The sequence below is a fragment of the Arabidopsis lyrata genome (genome assembly GCF_000004255.2).
Source record: "Arabidopsis lyrata subsp. lyrata unplaced genomic scaffold ARALYscaffold_7, whole genome shotgun sequence".
Classification (NCBI taxonomy): Eukaryota; Viridiplantae; Streptophyta; class Magnoliopsida; order Brassicales; family Brassicaceae; genus Arabidopsis; species Arabidopsis lyrata.
In genome coordinates, this window is record NW_003302549.1 from 6,496,301 (window position 1) to 6,515,175 (window position 18,875).

Here is an 18,875-nt window from a genome sequence, read left to right on the forward strand (position 1 = left end):
CTATAAAAGATACGAAAAAGTTTTTAAAATTAAGTAAATTTTCTCTTTATATATAATAATAGGCAAAAAAAAATTTTTTTAACCCTAAAGCTCTCAAATATATTGAGCCGGGGCTAATTATACACAGAGGAGATAAAATGAGTTTCACATTTTACTATTTAGTCTTTTATCATTAGCATTTCAGAGTATATACTACAAGGAATGAAATCTTGTAAAATGGATAAAATCTTTAATTTCTATAATCTCAACTAGAAAAATATCTATCCTTTTTTATATCTAATTATTTTGGGGAGAGATAACATCATATAAAGTTATAAACAAGGTAAACATCATCACCACTTGCATATATAGCCCACCATGGATGATGAAATAAGCTTCGTTGAAGAGATGAATCAACGGCTTCTAATAACCGTCACCGATACCGAACAAGTCCCCGAACTCCAATCAATATCATCACGAAACGACCAAGAATCCGAACCAGCTAACATCTCACAATGGTCACTACTCTTCAAACTCTTTCTAGCCATCACCATCATGGGTGCTTGCGTAGCATGTGTCTCGTTTATCATATTGATTACACCAACTCCACCCACCGTTCACGTACAATCCATGCATATATCCTTCGCCAACCACAATCTACCGGTCTGGTCCGCAACGTTCTCTATCAAAAATCCTAACGAGAAACTCCACGTCACGTACCAGAATCCTTCGGTGTGGTTGTCTCACCGGGGAAGACTTGTGTCGACGGTAAGAACCGATTCGTTCGGACAGAAAGGCGGAGAGGAGAACAAGGTGATTGTGAATGGAGACGAAACCAAAGTTATCGATGAAGAGGCGGCTTGGGAAATGGAGGATGAAGTGGCGGTGACAGGAGGTGTGGTAGGTTTTGATATAGTGTTTTCTGGGAGAGTAGGGTTTTATCCAGGAGTTTCTGCTTTATGGGGAGAACAGTACATGTCAGCTGTTTGTGAAAATGTAAGAACGAAGTTGTATAATGTTGATGACCAGATCTATGGGACAAATAGATCGGTTTTGTCGTTTGATGGTCGACTAGATTGTCGTGTACGTCTCCCGAAATATCCTTAGGTTAATAATGTCGACTAGATTTTGTTTTTGCATTTGTTAGGGTTGTATGCTGTTCGATGAATTATGTCTGATTAACGATGTTATGTTACTTTTTTTTGACGACTAAAAGCTATTAGTGAAGATTAATGATGATGATGACAAGAGATTCAACAGTTGTGTGAATCTTAATGGCAAAACATAAAGCCAGCGGAAATTGAGCATACAATCTCTCCTATGAATTTGGTTTTAAAACCATTTTGGCTATTTAGTATTTTATCTATAACGAAAGCAAATGAATACATTAGTTTTAATGTTTTTAACTGCCTGGAAAATAATTATCACGCAGATTTGTTTTGGATTTTTCAATGGATTTTGACAAACTAAACGGAAGAATTGAGATTTTGAAGATTTGGACTCAAGAAGAAGATATGGTTAACAACCTAAATTATTGCATTACACGTCATCCACTGCAATCAATCTAAGTCACAAGGATAAAACTCGGCCCGAATGTAAAAGAAAACTCGGCCCAATATCAATCACAAGTAATCCAAAACACACGTGGCAGATGAAACTCTCTTCCTTGGCTAGAAGGTATGCTTCTGTTTTAATATGACCTTTGGCCATTTTTTCGACTCTATCACAGCTCCAGCGTTTTAAACGCCAGAATACCTACAAGGTCGAAGCGCAAAAAAACGCCAGTATTGCAGTTTAAAAGCTTCAGTTGTTTTTTACACTGACTTGTTGCTTTCAGTTTCCTCTACCATTTCCACGGGTAAGCTTTTTAATGTAGGTTCGTTTGTTTTTCATTTGCACGCCACATGCTCGATGAAATTCCCCAAAGGGACTCAGTGGTAAATAACGTTTTTTTTTTTCCTTTGCTTTCCCAACGGCAGTCGAATTTCGAGTGTTTGTGGGGTTCAGAATTAAGATGCTGCCGCAGAGGTTGAAGAAGGCTATAACGGATAATCCAAAGAAGCTTGGGAATTTGATTGACCTCGTTAATCTTCCATCGACTCTACGTGAGTTCGTTGGTCAATCTCAGATTTCCCGTCTGGGTTGTTTCATGCGTGTCTGGTCCTATATCAAGACCAACAATCTTCAGGTTTGATAATGATGTTAAGTTATTAAGTTATTAAGCTAATCATGTTTTTAATGTTTTGTATCAATAGACTGATTGGTTTTGTTTCTTATAGGATCCTAAGAACAAGAATGTGGTGATTTGTGATGAGAAGCTCAAGAGCATTTTGCTCGGGAAGCAGCGAGTGGAGCTAGTCGAGCTTCCTTCTCTTATCAAGTTGCATTTTCCTAAAGAACCAAAGTAGAATTGTCAGAATATGTAACAGAGTTCAACATCATTGGCTTCTTTGGGGTCGTTTGTTCTGTGATGCTTAAAGATATATGATTGATACTACTTCTAAGTTATGGATTCTCGATTCAATTCCCTTTCTGCTTTCTTATGTAAACAGTTTCTCCTTGTCGAGTGCTGTGTTCGTATAACATTAAAAGAACATCTTTAAGTACTTACACTTCCACGATATAGTGGGAAAATTTGGTTCTTTTACAACAATATGGAAGCTTGATTCAAACAATATCAAGCAACCTGAGAGTGATCATTGGTAGATTTGTAACAAATACAACACAGAAACAGAGTTTAATTAGTAGAAGAAAGAATGTAGCATCTTACGGAACATGTTTGCGGTATGGGCTGCATATGACGAGTCCCAAAATCCATATTTGCTTGCATCCAAACATGTGAAAAGGTCCAATCTATCATCTCCTAGTATCCAGTTGTAGATTGGAAACCTGCAAGAGAATTAAGAACACAGTGAGAAGAATTCTAGATAAAAAAGAGTAGTTGATACTCATTCAAACTTTGGCTATGTCTTTGGAGGGATACAATGCTTATTACTAACCATATACTTCAGGATTTTTCGTGGATCTAAGACCATGTCATGTGGATTGTTCCCGCTCATTGTTCAACGTTGCGTTTGAATTTTCTGGCCACACTGTTGTATTCTTCGATGCGCTGGCTTCCATCAAAGATTTGTGTTCTTGCATCCGATAAGAGGGAGCCTGAAGAGAGATATCTTGCAAGCTCCGAGTCTGTAAATGTCCCTCAAGAAAAATCCCCTAGGATACTTCAGCTGATGCGCTTTCGTTTCAGTGCGCGTGCCTTTTGGTAAAATCTATTCAGCGCATTTGCTTCAGTCCGCATGCCAGCCCTATTCAATCCTGAGATCATTGTCGTGTATGCTGCACAATCAGGCTCAACTCCTTTGAACTTGAGCTTACAGAACAAATCATATGCTTTTTCCACCATACAAGCCTTGCACATCCCATGAATCATGATAGTAAATGTAATAATATCAAGATCATTTCTAGTCTTTTGCATATGTTCGAAGCATTTCAATGCTTTCCCTACCTCCCCATTAGCAAATAGACCAGCTAACACAATGTTGTAGCTCCTAATATTGGGAGGCAGACCATTAGAAGTCATATTTCCAAAAACGCCTAGAGCGAGATCTATATCGCCTGCTTGAAAATAGCCCTGGATAAGCGTGTTGCAAGAGACTGTATTTTCAGCCACGCCTCTTTGAAACATCTCGTATAAAAGATTAATCCCATCATGTACCCTCGCCGACTTGAAATATCCATTTGCAAGAGTACTGTAAGTGACTACATTTGGGGCGCACCCCTTGCTTATCATCAAGTCAAGCATTTTTCTGGCCTCATCTACACAATTGTGCACACAAAGCCCGTTGATAAGTGAACTGTAAGTGAAAACATTAGGATCTATAGACAATTGGATCATCTTCTCGTACACAGCATCAGCCTTTAAAAGCTTCCCACATTTCACATATGCATGGATTAATGCACTGAAAGTGATAACATTAGGGTTGACTTTCCTGGAGATCATCTCGAGCAGTAGTCTGTTGGCGTCAGTCAATCTACCGGAATTACAAAGGCCAGTTATGAGAGAGCTGTAGGTAACAACGTTCGGTGAAATTCCTCTGTTTTTCATACGTTTGAAAAGCTCCAGCGCGCTATCCACAAGTCTCTTTTTGCAAAGACTATCAATGAGTATGGTGTCGACAACAACATCACGTTTAATTCCCATTTCCTCCATTTGGCCAGCCACATAAACAGCATCGTTAATACTATCCCTGAGACAGAATCCATTGACCAGAGAGCTAGCAGTTACAATATCAGGCTCAATACCAAGTTTCATCATCTTCCCAAAATAAGATAAAGCCAAAGAGGGTTGAAAGCAGCGGCAGAAACAATTCACCAAAATATTACAAGTATAGAGATCAGGTGAAATTTCAATACCTTCTGCATTTTCCATACATTTCCAGAGAGTAATCACAACATCGTACCTCTCCATCTTAGAAATAGCAGTCAATACTTTATTGAATTCAACAATTGAAGGTAGGGGATAAGAATCAGCCATGAGTACAAACAAATCAAATGCATCTTTGAACTTAATACTTTGAAGCCCACTTCTCAATACCTCTCGATAATCAGTAGTAGCATCAGAAAAAGCTCGTACCCAGAAACGAAATCTCAACGACGGAGCAAGAGCAATCCCAGGATTACTGTTCTTCAGAAAATGCTGATGAAGATGGAGAAACCCCTTAGCCGTTGAAGCAATCGCAGTCGCAATCGACCACCGCATCCAATCGTTTCGACTTCAGCTTGATTTGGGTTCGTTCCCATATACTGTCTCAGGAATTTTGACCATAAACCCTAAACCCTACAGTGTTGAAGTGTTTGAGACTTTGAGAGAACTGGGAAAATTGAACAGAGAAGAAATAAAACTTTAACCGGTTTAAGAACAATCGAGCTTTTTAGGTATTTGGTTTATTATAATCGGAAACCGTACAAAGTAATAACCAATCGCTTAAAACGGTTTTCCCAAACCGAACCGGATTGCACAAATTCGATTCGATCCTCCTCTTCTCCAACGGCATCCTCTTCTCTCGTCACGACAAGGATTTGTCGAAAATGTCGCATTTGTTCTCCACTCTCTGTGATTCTTTGATTACGTTGATCTTCTTAGCTCTTGGCCACTCCTAGCTGATTTTGGTGAGGAAAATGGTTGATTTAGAGAGTCACAAATGTCAGCGTTTTTGGTTTGTGGCTTCATGATTCAATTCCATTTCTGTATTATTTTCTTAAATGTTTGATCTTTTCCATCTTTATAACATCACAGTAGCATCTTTATGTAGTTACAAGAACACAGAGTAAGAAGAGTGGTTCTTTTACAACATTCTGGAAGCTTAATTTGAGTGAAATCTAAACAAGAAACTTACAGAAAAAAAAAATATATATATATATGTTGTAGAGGAAAGAATGTAGTAGGTTAACTAATAACTGTTGTGCTTGTGGTGTGGCACTTTTCGTATTTATCACTGAAACCGAGATAAGTCGTATTTCAGAACATGACTTGCTACGATGGCGTTTGTCTTCTCTGTTGGGTGAAATGAGTCCCAAAATACATATTTGCTTGCATCAGAACATGTGAATGGGTTCATTTTATCACACAAGTAGCTCATCTCATAGTACCCCGTTCCGCAACACGCACTCCTTACATTTTGGAAACCTGCAATGCAATTAGGAATATCATCAGAAGCATTCTTCATTTAAGAGCACTTGGTACGTATTGAAACTTAGCCCTTTGTCTTTGTAGGGTTGCAATGGCTGGGAAAAGCTTCTTGTTAGAACTTTGTACTAACCGAATGCTTCAGGATGGTATATGATTTCTGAAACCAGGTCATACGGATTTGAAAACACAAGCTGGATTCCGTCCAGTTCTCTGTTCAACTGGTAGACTTTCATTTCCATTTTGGTGTTGAAATCTCTAGCCACAATGTTGTATTCTTCGATACATTTGCTTCCATAAAAGAGCTGAGTTGTTCTTTCCAGGGGCAAGCATCCAAAAGGAGAGAGTCCCGACCAAGACATCTTTCGAGCTCCGAGTCTGTAAATATCTGTCACGAAATCTGCTGCGATTCCTATCAGGAAATTTTGGTACTCATTCACAGCGTACTTCCGTAACTTACGAGGAAGAAGATAGTAATTCTCCAGGAAATCGTTGGTTCCGATACTAATCAGGTAAAGGGCTTCACTAATAATCTCATTAGCATTCTCTTCACCCAAGTAGCTTCTTAGCCTGATCTGGTATTCTTTGTAGTACTCTACTTCCTTCCAAAGCGGCATCACAGACTTTAGAAGTCGATGGCATTTCAAAAAAACCAAGCCATTATTAGCTTAACTAGGAGTATGAAATCTAAATCCACTGCAATAGAATATATATGTTATGTTGTAAGATATATAACTATGCTTGACTTACTAACACAGCAGAGGTTGCATTGTCTAAGCCGGTTCCAGCTGAAGCGAAACAGACACCAGTGGCAAAGTCTGCAATGTTGTATGCTGGATCTAGATAGGCAGGGACTGCGTTCTTGAGTCCCAAACCTTCAGAAATGAAGTCTGGTGCAATCCGACCATTTGAGAATCTCCCAGTGGCTTTGCCGTCAAAGTAATCCCGGCCATAAGGCTGAAAATTACTCTTCAGAACAGTAGAAATCTGGTTGTTGTTGCCTGAATCCACAGTTGAGTCCCCAAATACGATAAGTGCAGGAACTTTTGCACACGATTCAGGTATTTGCACCAAAAGCTGAGCTGCTAGCAACAAGAACGCAAGAACTCTGTTTCGCTGCATGCTTTTTTACACGAGTTTTCAATTCTTTTGCTTCTGCAAACAAGAACCTCACGATTAAGAGGTATCTTCTATCAAACCTGACTAAAACAGATTTCGCTCGTGTAGTTAATAGCTTGGCCCTTTGTTAGATGAAGCTTATTAAATACTCCTTAGTCAGATTTGTCTCTGTTTACTTTTGGCCACAGAGAGTTAGTTGAGGTGAGTAATGAGCTGAATATGATTGAGAGTTTCAATAATAGTTTTGCAGCAGAGAGCCGTATTTATAGCTACTAAAAAGGAGAGACAAGACAGAATAATTTAAAGTAGAAGGATTCGTACTATTGCAACCTTCAGATATATGTAACGCATCTTCCTTTTTACCGGATTGACGCTCAAAACTCTACTCTCTGTTCGAGTCTCTTTAACTGTTTTATTTTTTTGCTTATGAGTCTGCAATGTAAAGATTGTTTGCACTTGTCAAGCAAAGCTTTAAGTCTCGGAAGCTACAATGGAGTTTCATTTGATTAATAAATTTGGGTAAACTGTGTCGCACGTTTTGGGGCTTTTTAGTTCAACCATAGTTTTGGTTGTTGCAACGAAAATAACAAGTAACGGCAAGAAAGTGTCTCTCATGCGTCAAATGTGACATTTCCGATAAAGTAACTTTGTTTTTTGAGTCTCAACTAGTAAAGATTACATTTATTGACAAGTGGTTCCTAACACAGGTTTGCGTTTTGAATTAACTAGAATACAAGTAAAAGTGTAGTACTAGGCTATTAGCAATTAAGTGGTCATTTATCGTTTGCTGAATTATAGATCAAGTAGTTGAACATTAATTTCCACATTCTCCCATCCAAATGACGTCAAATCTACACAATCCAGCAATTTTTATTACTATTGCAACTAATAGTGATTCTATTTTTTTTTACGGAGTATTTGAGAAGCAAAAGAGTAAAACTAAAAAAAGCCAAACAACTTGGCAACAGTAACATACTACTAATGCTTGTTCTGTTTAGTAGGACTGTACCAATCCGGCCCATGAGATGTTAGGACTATGTCTGTCCCAAAACATACAAGTGCCTTTGGTTCTTTCTAGAGGCTTCTCAGATTAGCTTTGAAAATCTCCCATATGCAATAATGACAGTAATACCCTCACAGACTCGCCGAATCAGTCACTGCTCGTGCACCGGTAAGGGTATTTACGTAAATCGCTAAAACCCCGAAAGAGAGCATTGAGAATCCTCTTCTCCACCAAGCACGTCTGTGTGCCTCTCTGCAAATAAGCAATTTCCTCAGAACAATTACATTTCGATTCGATTCTCTTCTCCTCTTGATCTCTGCTTGTTTCTCTGTGGATTTCCAGATGTTGGTTTCGAGAATTTTATCGCGAGTAACCCGTAACGCGGGCTTACGCTCCTATCTCTCCGCCGTCACTCTTCCGGCGAGGAATCAGATTCCTGTTTTCTCGAGCCGCTTTCACTCCCGCGATCACGAATTTTCGCATAAGGTTCGATTTTCACTCAAATTAATCAGTATTCATGCCGAATTTCAATTCAGGGTTTTGTTAGGGTTTAAGGGTTTCCCTCATTTGAGTTTTTAGATATGATTGCTATCTTCTGATACTGTTTCCTTAATCTCATATGTTTGAATCTACAGATGTATGTATAAATGAATGGATGCTCTCTCACGCTTGCCTTAGATTCTCTCTATAGGTTTTTTGCTCTGTATCATTTCACTGAGATTCACCCATTTTGCTTGTTTTTTTGGGGGCAGCTTGTTCCAGCTCAGGTGTCTATGGATTCGGTTGCACTGCAAAGGTTCTCCTTTTCTTCGACTACCTCGCCTGAATCAGATGAGAAGAAGAGCAACACTGAGGCCTCAAAGACAAGTGAAGAGAAACCTACAGCTGAGGCTAACCAACCAGGTCTTGACACTGAATCTATAGATTCTGTGACCGATTCTACGAAAAGAAAGCGGAAAGGTGCTAAAGGAGCTGCATCTTCTGAATCAGATTCTGAGAGTGATGACGATGAGTTGTCAAAGGATGATTTGGTGAAGCTCGTAGCTGAAAAGGAAGAGCTACTGTCTGAGAAGGAAGAAGAGATTAAGAAAATGAAAGATAAAGTTCTTCGCACTTATGCTGAGATGGAGAATGTCATGGACAGAACAAGACGTGATGCTGAAAACACCAAAAAGTATGCCGTACAGGTTAGTCTACTACAAGAACATTTTTTCCAGCTATTGCTTCCTTCATATACTAGTTTTCTGAAAATATATATGTACACTATATGTATGCAGAATTTTGCAAAGAGCCTTCTGGATGTGGCTGATAATCTTGGAAGAGCTTCTTCGGTTGTCAAAGAAAGCTTCTCAAAGCTTGACACCTCAGAAGATTCTGCTGGAGCAGCTCCACTATTAAAGACCCTTTTAGAAGGAGTGGAGATGACTGAGAAACAGCTAGCTGAGGTAAATATCGAGAAATGTAGTTATAAGACCTTAAGTAAGAAATGTAGATGAGCCCTGTTAAACATGTGTGCCGCTGCAGGTATTTAAGAAATTTGGTATGGAGAAGTATGATCCTATAAACGAGCCGTTTGATCCAAACAGACATAACGCAGTGTTCCAAGTCCCTGATGCTTCTAAGCCAGAAGGCACAGTTGCTCATGTCTTGAAGGTAATATACAAAGCCTGCTCAATTCTTTGTCTCTTCTTATTCCATATTGTATAAGTCTTAACCAGTTATTAATGATGGGTGTCAATATGTGCAGTATGGATACACGCTGTATGACCGAGTTATAAGACCAGCTGAGGTTGGTGTTACCCAGGCAGGAGAGAACCAAGAAGAAAAGAAAGAGTCTGATGCTTAAGAAGAAGTCAGCTGGTTTCCATAAATTTTGTTACGGTTCTATGTTTCGAGTTACTCATTTACATCTTCTCGAGTCTTTGAGTCATAGTTTTCTCTTGTGGTTTGGTTATTCATTAGATGAACAAGATCTCCCATAAGTTCCTGGATGCGGCATTTGCAGGGGAAATCCTGCTTCTGTGTCTGTTTTCTCTATCTACATGCTTTAATTGCACGAGGAAAATATCATTTTACAGTTCTTCTACTCACGCTATACCAAGTCTCTGTTTGATTAATTAATCAGATACAAATTAAAGTTTTAGATGGTCTGATGCAGCCAGAAACTAACCATAGGGAAAGAAGCTGAAAACAGAGTCACACAACTTGCACTCACTTTTTAAAACCTGCCCTGCAACTTATGTTGAAGAATATCTCCGAGCTTTACATAAAGCATTTTCTGCTCCTCGTGTCCCAGGCTCCTCGATATCTGCAGGTATGATACAATCAAATATTTACAATGCCTCTGTAATCTTGGGTGAATGATGAATCTTACCTGGTCTAGGATCATCTCGACACTGTAGTCCTGATTAACAATGAATGATTGGATGTAGATGTATGCGAAAACCGCCATAACCATCTGAATTTAGGCAACGCGATTTGGTTAAAACGGTGTCAAATATCATATTGCACTTTTCGACATTAGTGGCTCTTACTTGGCAATCCATTCTATCGGTAAATCCTCCGTGTCCTGGTATGCTGTCTCCGAAATCCTGTCAAAGCGACAGAAAACTAGTAAATATTTGTTCTTGGATCTGTGGATACAAAACCTTTTAATGTTTGGACAAATGTCTAACCTTGATCTTGAAAGCTCTTTTGAAACCGCTTGCGAAGAAACCACCAAAAGGTGCCATAATGGATGCGAACAGACCGAGAGAGAAAGCATGCCATTGGACAGGCAGGGTCGAGATCCCTTTCCATGGAGACTGTTAAGCATAGTTCACAACGGAGCTCAGTTTCAAAACGAAAGACATATAAGACAACATCATTGGCTGGTTTTCATGAGAGTAGACAATAAATTGCTTACAAATGGAGCAATCCAAGAGGGCAATGGGTAATACTCGGGCCTGAAGAGAGGGCCTGGATCACAATGAAGCCAACCAGTTGATAAATCCTGCAAAAGATATGCAACAAACCGATGAAGTTAAGGCCGAGACAAAATATTGTGATGAAGATTTTACTTTTTGTTACCTTTCTTGGACATGTAAGCCACTGGAACTGGCCTAAGACATTTGCGAACTGTAGTAAGAAGCAGATAATCTATCAGTCTTGAGACCAAAAGAAAGAGTTATGAACGAATGGATACATGATAGAAGATGGTTATTACAATAAATGCAGAGATTATAGTTGCAACTGATGCTCCAATGAAACCTTCCCATGTTTTCTTTGGAGACAACTTGATGAGTGGAGTTTTCCCGAAATAGAAGCCGAAGAAATAAGCCGCTACATCATTCATAGCAATCAGTGCTGCTGGCAGTAGAAACCTGCATATTTATCCATTAGTTAAAAAAAGTTAGCACTAATTATGCTTCAGTGGATATATATAAACCCATTTTACCAGAAGATCCCTTCGAAAATATTGGCGACGGTGAAAGAAGATTGAGTAAAGACGATGATAAGGATCATATGTGTCCAAGCGTATTGCCCAAACTGATACTTATACATCTTATTCTTCAATGTAAGGATAAACCATATGAGACCTGAATCCAACTTAAGCTGTTAATAACTCAAGAAAAAGAGTAATGTTTGTGAAGAAGAAGAAAGAAACACACAAACCTGCGATGTACAGGAAGTAGCAAATAACCATCTGGTACTTGATAAGACCACTCACAAGCTTGTAGATGAATCTGTCTGAAGAAACCGTGTTGACTAGCTGCTGTTGAATGATACGTCCATATACAAACAACATAGCGGTGAAGAAGAAGTGCCAATTCAAGAGCCAGAAACCGGGTAAGCGACGTTCTTCATGAGCTCTTCTACGAAGAAAGAAGAGCTCTTTAGCCATGAATATCTGTATAACCACAACCATAGCCCAAATGTAGAGATGACCCATGTAGATTATAAAGACAACTCCACCGAGCATCCACAGAGATGAGCATGTCCTTATCCACATGGATCTGTACTTGTTCTTATCACCAAGCAACAAATTGCTTACTCTGCTTACATTGCTTCTGTTCACCTCAGCTAAATTCTGAATATTTAAAAAGACAATCAAATCACTGATTAAACCGAAAAAGAGAGTATAATTTAACAATGTATAGATACCTCGCTTGATCGCCTGCGGTGTCGAATGCGGGCTGTTGGAGAGCTAGGAGTATAATTGTAATCCCTTGGTGAATTAGGAATGTTGGGATAATGGTTATCTCTTTGGTTATTACTACTCATTCGAGACGTTGGTGTAGTAGGATAACTATTATCCCTTAGCTTTCTAATCCGTGGAGAATTCGGATTGAGATCTTTCTCCATTGCCATCGAGATCCCTAAGAAATGCTCTCAGTTCCTGGATTAAGTCCTTCAAATTCAGTTAATCAAGATAATCTGGGTTTCTTATCGTTCCGAGGAAATGAATCAATAAAGATTCTCTGATCTATAATTTCAAAATGTCAACCATAATTAGAGCTTATAATGAACACAGACATATCCATAGAGATTACTTGTGTAACAAGCATTAACAGAGGATTTAGATTTGAATGTGTAAGCCTAGAAATCTAAATGATGTATCAAAGCACAACGAGATGATCAAATTCAAAGGATTAAAATGAATAAAACCAAATTTCTGTTATAAACAAATCGGATCAAGAGAAGTAGATTAAAGAGAATGAACTTACATTAACGAATATGTGGCGGGATGATAGTGATTGAAAATGCGAAACCCTAATTAGAGAAAGAAACTCAAAAGGTGAGGTAAGAAGGAGGAGGAGGATGAAGGAGGAAGGTGGTGGATGAGCACTTAGCGGTGAGGTTTCATCAAATCATCAGAAGACAGAACCAATAAACTATTCATGTCGCTGCTTCATGTTTACACCCGGAATGGATGACACGTGTTGTCTTAATACTTCTTGGCCTGGGTCAGATATTTAAGCCCATTAAGGCCTTTTAACCATTAACAATTTTTATTCAGCCATGAACAAATGTTCATTGAACATGATGAGTCAACGAGGTCTGTGCTCACAGTGGTCAATTCAGTAAATAACGCGAAAGAAGAGGGTCTCTTACCTTTTTGTTGTTGTTTTCTTTCTCATTAATTATTGAGTTCCGTAAAATGGGTCCCACTTTTTCCCATTTCCCAACCTCCATAACCATAGTTGGAGATTTCTCTGTTTCCTATGCTCTCTCTCTCTCTTACTCTCACAGTGACTATTCGTCGGAGAGCTTCAGATCTAAAAGAGGGAAGATAAACCCTTTGGATTCAATATCGATATCGGTAAGAAAGCCATCGTCTACTTGTTGGATTCGATTAGTTTCAGGGCTTTGACTTACTTCTTCAATGTTGAGTTCTTGCTTTGGCTTTGGTTTTATCACCAATGCTGTTTGATGTCTTTGAAGTTCATTTCGAGCTTTGCTTCAGCTTAGTTTCACATTCTTTGCTTCACCATGCTAAAAGATGTGTTTTTTGTTCCGAAGTTCAAAATTTTGTTTCTGATTCAATTTGGTTTTCCGAAAAAGATTGTAACTTTGGTTTCTTTTAGCGTATAATTAGTTTGGATCTTCACCAAAAATGTTCGTTGTTTCTATATTTGTAGGAAATCTTTTGACTTCACAAGAATGGCAGTGACAGAGGTTGAAAATCCTCTTCTTGGTGAAATCACTTGTGGCACCTTACTACAGAAGTTGCAGGTAGATTTCGCAACATACACACTTATCCTTTTAAAGTATGGTTCCACGAACTCAATGGACAAACTTGTTACAGGAAATCTGGGATGAGGTTGGGGAGAGTGATGAGGAACGAGACAAATTGCTTCTTCAGATTGAGGAAGAGTGTCTTAATGTTTACAAAAAGAAAGTTGAGCTGGCCGCAAAATCTCGTGCAGAGCTTCTTCAGACTTTGTCGGATGCCACTGTTGAACTTTCCAATCTCACAACTGCTCTCGGGGAAAAAAGCTATATTGACATTGTAAGTAAGCTCATGTCTTACAAGTGGGAAGAATGAGATGAGATGGTTATAGTGTGATTCAATGGTCTTTGTTTCAATTGCAGCCAGATAAGACTTCAGGAACGATCAAGGAACAACTTTCTGCAATAGCACCTGCGCTTGAACAACTTTGGCAACAGAAAGAGGAAAGGGTCCGGGCGTTTTCCGATGTACAATCACAGATTCAGAAAATATGTGAAGAGATCGCTGGTGGATTGAACAATGGACCTCATGTGGTTGATGAGTCTGACTTGTCTCTGAAGAGATTAGATGACTTCCAGAGAAAACTTCAAGAGCTCCAGAAAGAGAAGGTAAACTATTAGTTGGGTTATGGTGATGTGTGGCCTATGATTGCCTTCAGACCAATACTAAAACTGCTTTGTGTTTGTGCAGAGTGATAGGTTACAGAAGGTGCTCGAGTTTGTGAGCACCGTGCATGATCTATGTGCCGTCCTTGGTTTAGATTTCTTAAGCACTGTCACTGAAGTTCATCCGAGCTTAGATGAAGCAAATGGTGTTCAAACCAAGAGTATTAGCAATGAAACACTTGCGAGGTTGGCTAAGACTGTCTTGACTCTTAAAGAGGATAAGATGCAAAGACTTAAAAAGGTTAGTCAGAATCATGGTCTTTGAGATCTCTGACATGAGCTTGGTCAGTTTGGGCTGCACATATGCTGAAATCCCTTCTGATTAATTGCAACTCTTGAATTTCGAATAGATGGAGAAATTTGAAGTTTGATCATTTGCGCTGAAATCTTGTTTGTGGATTCTGTTAATGAATCTTGGTTTTATGCAGCTTCAAGAGCTAGCTACTCAGTTAACTGATCTATGGAATCTCATGGATACTCCTGATGAGGAAAGGGAGCTTTTTGATCATGTTACCTGTAACATTTCAGCATCAGTTCATGAAGTGACTGCCTCTGGTGCTCTCGCACTTGATCTGATCGAACAGGTATTGTAAATTTATAATGTATCAATCAATGCATATAATAAGTAACTGCTTTTAAAATCTCCTGTGAACTCTTGAAGGCTGAGGTGAAAGTGGATAGGCTTGACCAACTGAAATCTAGCAGAATGAAGGAAATTGCATTCAAAAAGCAATCTGAGCTTGAGGAGATATATGCTCGTGCTCACATAGAAATAAAACCAGAGGTTGTTCGCGAGAGGATCATGTCGTTGATTGATGCTGGAAATACTGAACCTACTGAGCTACTGGCTGACATGGATAGCCAGATCGCAAAGGCCAAGGAAGAAGCCTTCAGTAGAAAAGAAATTTTGGACCGAGTCGAGAAATGGATGTCAGCTTGTGAGGAAGAGAGCTGGCTCGAAGACTACAATCGAGTATGCTAAAATTGGCAATGCTAATTAACACATAACTTAATAAGCATAAGTTTCAATGTGATGATTCTTTTTGGTTTTGTTCTGGAAAAACAGGATCAGAACAGGTATAGTGCAAGCCGAGGTGCGCATTTGAATCTCAAGAGAGCTGAGAAAGCTCGGATTCTGGTCAGCAAGATTACTGGTAACTTCCAAAATTCTCTCTTAGTTATCTGTACTAATAGAATTAAACTGAGACTGAATGATATATCATATTTTGTTTGTGCAAGCAATGGTTGACACATTGGTTGCTAAAACCCGGGCATGGGAAGAGGATAACAGTATGTCCTTTGAGTATGATGGTGTTCCTCTGCTCGCCATGCTAGATGAATACACTATGCTTAGGCAAGAACGAGAAGATGAGAAGCGGAGGCTGAAAGTAAGTTTTCTCATGCTATGATAATCTGATTCTTGAACCAAACTTCTTTTAAACTAATCTTGCCTTTTCATTAACAGGAACAGAAGAAGCAGCAAGAACAGCCACATACAGATCAAGACTCCGCCTTTGGGTCAAAACCAAGCCCTGCAAGACCCGTTAGTGCCAAGAAAACGGTGGGAACACGAGCCAACGGAGGAGGGCTCAACGAAACTCCTATTAGGCGTTTATCAATGAACTCAAGCCAGAACGGAAGCAAGTCGAAGAGAGACAGTCTGAACAAGATAGCTTCACCTTCGAACCTTGTAGCCAACACAAAAGAGGATGGTGCATCTCCAGTCTGTCGTGTTGACCCAGTGATGGCTTCACCGTGAGAATTATCAAAGAAAGAGAGTTGAAATGCTTACTTACACTTTTGGTAGTTGCTAATAGTGCTGTCTAAGAAACAAACACTTGAAACAAAGACATTGAGAGTAGAATGTTACTTAGATGTTTATGTCTCTGTATTCAGTGACTCAATTGTTTTTTCAGAAATGTCGTAGTTAAGCTTTGGTAGCATGACTAGTGTTGAACTTGAAGTGAAGTGACCGGTTTAGCTAAGGAAAGTCAGGGTTCTAATTGGAGTTACATAATTATATTTGGGCGAAGTTGTAATATACTTAAAGATGTTATGGGTGTGATCTAAAATTTTGAAAAGGTTGTGAAGAGATGTAAATATTAGAGAACTTGGATTTGGGATTTTAGAGGCCCTCTCTGCGACGTCGTTTATAGTTTGCAATCAGAAGCGCGTCAAATAAAGGAAAATTTCTTGAGCTCTTGTCTGTCTTAACAAATCAATCGGAGAAGAGAGAATCTATGTCGAACGCAAACGAACCAGCCAGGGCTCTTCTACCTTACCTGCAACGTGCCGACGAGCTGCAGAAGCATGAACCACTTGTTGCTTATTACTGTGAGTTTCGTTTTCTTATCCATTATGTAACCTAGATGATCGATTGAGAGTATTCATGATCCCTCTGTGCTAGTTTTTGTTCAGTTTGACTTCGTTTGGTGGGTTTTTTTTTGTAATCGCAATTTTTGTGATTGATGATTAGGTCGGCTATATGCCATGGAACGAGGATTGAAGATTCCGCAGAGCGAGAGAACTAAGACCACCAATTCGATTCTTATGTCTCTCATTAATCAACTTGAAAAGGTATTAACTTTAAGTTTTTAATTCTGAGTTTTTTCAGCTTGCTTGATTTTTGACATGTTTAGGATTGAACGAACTGATTCTTACATTGCAATCTCTGGTCATTCTCTCTGTTCTATAGTAGTTCCAGTTTCTTATGGCGATATTTTTTGTGTAACTCCAGGATAAGAAATCATTGAATCTGTCCCCAGATGATAATATGCATGTGGAGGGGTTTGCACTAAGTGTCTTTGCAAAGGCAGACAAGCAGGATCGTGCAGGAAGAGCTGACTTGTAAGAATTTTTTTGTGTCTTATGTTTTGATTGTCATATTGAATGGCATATGACAATGGTAAGTTTCTAATAATGTTAGGGTCACTGTCAACACGAGTTGAATTATCATGTTTCCGTAGATTCATTCTCTGTCTAGTATTATTTTGTTTGCCAATACTGGACATAGCATATAAGTAAGTACACACAATTAGTATTCGGTAGACATGTTTTTAGGTGATACTTTCCTCTTACATGTGACTTCGTTACAGAGGCTTGCCATGGATAATCCATATTAACTTTGTTGTGCTTGTGACAGGGGCACTGCCAAAACTTTTTATGCTGCGACAATCTTCTTTGAAATTCTGAGCCAGTTTGGCCCTGTACCTCCTGATGTGAGTTCCTACTTTTTTCATTCACTTAACATCTCAAACCGAAAACTAGCACCTTAAGAGGCAGCTGTGTTTGGAGATTGATATATGTATATGTAATGCCTCCCATTGACAGATAGAGCAGAAACAGAAGTATGCTGCTTGGAAGGCTGCTGACATAAGGAAAGCCATTAAAGAAGGAAGGAAGCCCACTCCAGGTGATCCTGTTGATGATGATAATGATTTATCCATCCCATCAAGCGGTCCTAGTGGCTCCTATGTAAGTTTCTCTTCTTGGAAATTTATGGGTTGGAAATATCTTGATATTGGCTTAGCGTGTATTCTGTCCATTAATATCGAAGATTGTTTTGGTGCGTAAATGTTTATAGAATTTGTATTACGCTGACTTTCTAGCTAGAGACACACAAATTCACACCCACTTGTGTACTTATAGGTTTTTGCTTTCTCAACTGTCGAAACACTATGATAGAACATCTGCATCAACTTAATCGATTCATCGTTTGTGTATGTTAATTATCTACAGGATCACGGTGCAAGTGATTCCAACTCATCAAGTCATCATAGAACAGAGCCTGATCCATCCCATGACTCGAATGATGACTCCAGCCACCATCACTTCCCTGAAGTGCCACAACACCCTCTACCTCCCAGGTTTCATGACAATCCTACCAACGATTATCCCATAGATGTCCCGCCTCCACCACCTTCTTCTTACCCTTCCAACGATCTCCATCCCCCTCCCACGGGACCATCAGACTCCCCTTACCAGCATCCTTACAGTCATCAACCATACCACCAAGACCCGTCACAACACATGCCGCCACCACAAAACTACTCAGCCCATGAGCCTTCTCCAAATTCTCTCCCCAATTTCCAATCTTATCCTAGCTTTAGTGAGAGCAGCCTCCCATCCACTCCTCCCCACTACCCTTCTCACTACCAAAACCCAGAACCTTACTATTCTTCTCCGCATTCCGCACCTGCTCCTTCTTCCACAAGCTTCTCCTCTGCTCCTCCTCCTCCACCTTACTCATCAAACGGGCGTATCAATATTGCTCCTGTGCTAGATCCTGCACCGAGTCCAGCTCAGAAGTACCATTACGACAGCAGCTACCAGCCAGGGCCTGAGAAGGTTGCAGAGGCACACAAAGCTGCTAGATTCGCGGTGGGAGCTTTGGCTTTTGATGAAGTCTCGACTGCTGTAGAACATCTCAAGAAGTCACTTGAGTTGCTAACAAATCCATCGGCCGGTGCCGGTCACTGAATTTAATATTTAATCTATGAAACTTGGGGTTGTTGTTAGTGTGTGTGTGTGCTGACAATCACATCGTGGGTTTGGTTATTTAACTTTTCAGGCTCAGACTTCGTGTACAAAGAAAAATTGTGTGAATTATTCTTTTTTTTTTTATTTTTTTTTCATCGTGAATTATTCTTATTATCATAAACTTTTCCTTGCAACTTAGTGTGGATACATACATAGGCACAAACAGTA

General features: G+C 39.4%; 8 protein-coding genes across 10 annotated transcripts; 5 read left to right on the forward strand and 3 right to left on the reverse strand.

The window, feature by feature from the left end:
* The first annotated feature begins 325 nt into the window (after nucleotides 1–325).
* On the forward strand, nucleotides 326–1,188 carry LOC110226390. Its single transcript, XM_021018039.1, has one exon. The coding sequence runs from the start codon at nucleotides 358–360 to the stop codon at nucleotides 1,084–1,086; it is 729 nt and encodes a 242-aa protein (XP_020873698.1). The 5' UTR covers nucleotides 326–357; the 3' UTR covers nucleotides 1,087–1,188.
* Nucleotides 1,189–1,245: 57 nt separating this feature from the next.
* Nucleotides 1,246–2,507, forward strand: LOC9303612 (upstream activation factor subunit UAF30). Its single transcript, XM_021018176.1, has 3 exons — nucleotides 1,246–1,837; nucleotides 1,959–2,167; nucleotides 2,259–2,507. The coding sequence occupies exons 2-3, from the start codon at nucleotides 1,994–1,996 to the stop codon at nucleotides 2,385–2,387; spliced, it is 303 nt and encodes a 100-aa protein (XP_020873835.1). The 5' UTR covers nucleotides 1,246–1,837; nucleotides 1,959–1,993; the 3' UTR covers nucleotides 2,388–2,507.
* A 52-nt stretch (nucleotides 2,508–2,559) lies between these two features.
* LOC110226359 (pentatricopeptide repeat-containing protein At4g26800) lies at nucleotides 2,560–4,886 on the reverse strand. Of its 2 annotated transcripts, XM_021017764.1 has the most exons (3): nucleotides 4,577–4,656; nucleotides 2,979–4,470; nucleotides 2,560–2,868 (listed from the first exon to the last, which is right to left on the reverse strand). In XM_021017764.1, exon 2 carries the CDS (start codon nucleotides 4,448–4,450, stop codon nucleotides 3,206–3,208), a length of 1,245 nt encoding a protein of 414 aa, XP_020873423.1. In that variant the 5' UTR covers nucleotides 4,451–4,470; nucleotides 4,577–4,656; the 3' UTR covers nucleotides 2,560–2,868; nucleotides 2,979–3,205. The 2 variants fall into 2 exon arrangements, with proteins under 2 accessions (XP_020873423.1, XP_020873422.1); XM_021017763.1 differs by having other exon boundaries at nucleotides 2,979–4,886.
* A 325-nt stretch (nucleotides 4,887–5,211) lies between these two features.
* On the reverse strand, nucleotides 5,212–7,069 carry LOC9303613 (GDSL esterase/lipase At4g26790). 2 transcript variants are annotated; one of them, XM_021017929.1, is made up of 4 exons: nucleotides 6,868–7,069; nucleotides 6,419–6,823; nucleotides 5,802–6,291; nucleotides 5,212–5,668 (listed from the first exon to the last, which is right to left on the reverse strand). In XM_021017929.1, exons 2-4 carry the CDS (start codon nucleotides 6,788–6,790, stop codon nucleotides 5,475–5,477), a joined length of 1,056 nt encoding a protein of 351 aa, XP_020873588.1. In that variant the 5' UTR covers nucleotides 6,791–6,823; nucleotides 6,868–7,069; the 3' UTR covers nucleotides 5,212–5,474. The 2 variants fall into 2 exon arrangements, with proteins under 2 accessions (XP_020873588.1, XP_020873589.1); XM_021017930.1 differs by lacking the exon at nucleotides 6,868–7,069 and having other exon boundaries at nucleotides 6,419–6,860.
* A 798-nt stretch (nucleotides 7,070–7,867) lies between these two features.
* Nucleotides 7,868–9,867, forward strand: LOC9305663 (protein GrpE). The gene is made up of 5 exons (XM_002867495.2): nucleotides 7,868–8,276; nucleotides 8,543–8,977; nucleotides 9,068–9,235; nucleotides 9,315–9,443; nucleotides 9,538–9,867. Exons 1-5 carry the CDS (start codon nucleotides 8,133–8,135, stop codon nucleotides 9,634–9,636), a joined length of 975 nt encoding a protein of 324 aa, XP_002867541.1. The 5' UTR covers nucleotides 7,868–8,132; the 3' UTR covers nucleotides 9,637–9,867.
* LOC9303614 (phosphatidate cytidylyltransferase 3) lies at nucleotides 9,819–12,706 on the reverse strand. Its single transcript, XM_021017797.1, has 11 exons — nucleotides 12,497–12,706; nucleotides 11,934–12,168; nucleotides 11,445–11,859; nucleotides 11,227–11,368; nucleotides 10,996–11,152; nucleotides 10,860–10,907; nucleotides 10,696–10,782; nucleotides 10,466–10,594; nucleotides 10,325–10,381; nucleotides 10,165–10,248; nucleotides 9,819–10,098 (listed from the first exon to the last, which is right to left on the reverse strand). The coding sequence occupies exons 2-11, from the start codon at nucleotides 12,138–12,140 to the stop codon at nucleotides 10,009–10,011; spliced, it is 1,416 nt and encodes a 471-aa protein (XP_020873456.1). The 5' UTR covers nucleotides 12,141–12,168; nucleotides 12,497–12,706; the 3' UTR covers nucleotides 9,819–10,008.
* A 163-nt stretch (nucleotides 12,707–12,869) lies between these two features.
* LOC9305664 (65-kDa microtubule-associated protein 2) lies at nucleotides 12,870–16,171 on the forward strand. Its single transcript, XM_021017744.1, has 10 exons — nucleotides 12,870–13,092; nucleotides 13,412–13,505; nucleotides 13,579–13,782; nucleotides 13,866–14,111; nucleotides 14,194–14,409; nucleotides 14,597–14,752; nucleotides 14,830–15,141; nucleotides 15,235–15,322; nucleotides 15,408–15,556; nucleotides 15,634–16,171. The coding sequence occupies exons 2-10, from the start codon at nucleotides 13,434–13,436 to the stop codon at nucleotides 15,925–15,927; spliced, it is 1,737 nt and encodes a 578-aa protein (XP_020873403.1). The 5' UTR covers nucleotides 12,870–13,092; nucleotides 13,412–13,433; the 3' UTR covers nucleotides 15,928–16,171.
* An 83-nt stretch (nucleotides 16,172–16,254) lies between these two features.
* LOC9303615 (protein HOMOLOG OF MAMMALIAN LYST-INTERACTING PROTEIN 5) lies at nucleotides 16,255–18,784 on the forward strand. Its single transcript, XM_021017851.1, has 6 exons — nucleotides 16,255–16,502; nucleotides 16,645–16,745; nucleotides 16,906–17,015; nucleotides 17,311–17,386; nucleotides 17,499–17,642; nucleotides 17,907–18,784. The coding sequence occupies exons 1-6, from the start codon at nucleotides 16,409–16,411 to the stop codon at nucleotides 18,645–18,647; spliced, it is 1,266 nt and encodes a 421-aa protein (XP_020873510.1). The 5' UTR covers nucleotides 16,255–16,408; the 3' UTR covers nucleotides 18,648–18,784.
* Nucleotides 18,785–18,875: the final 91 nt, after the last annotated feature.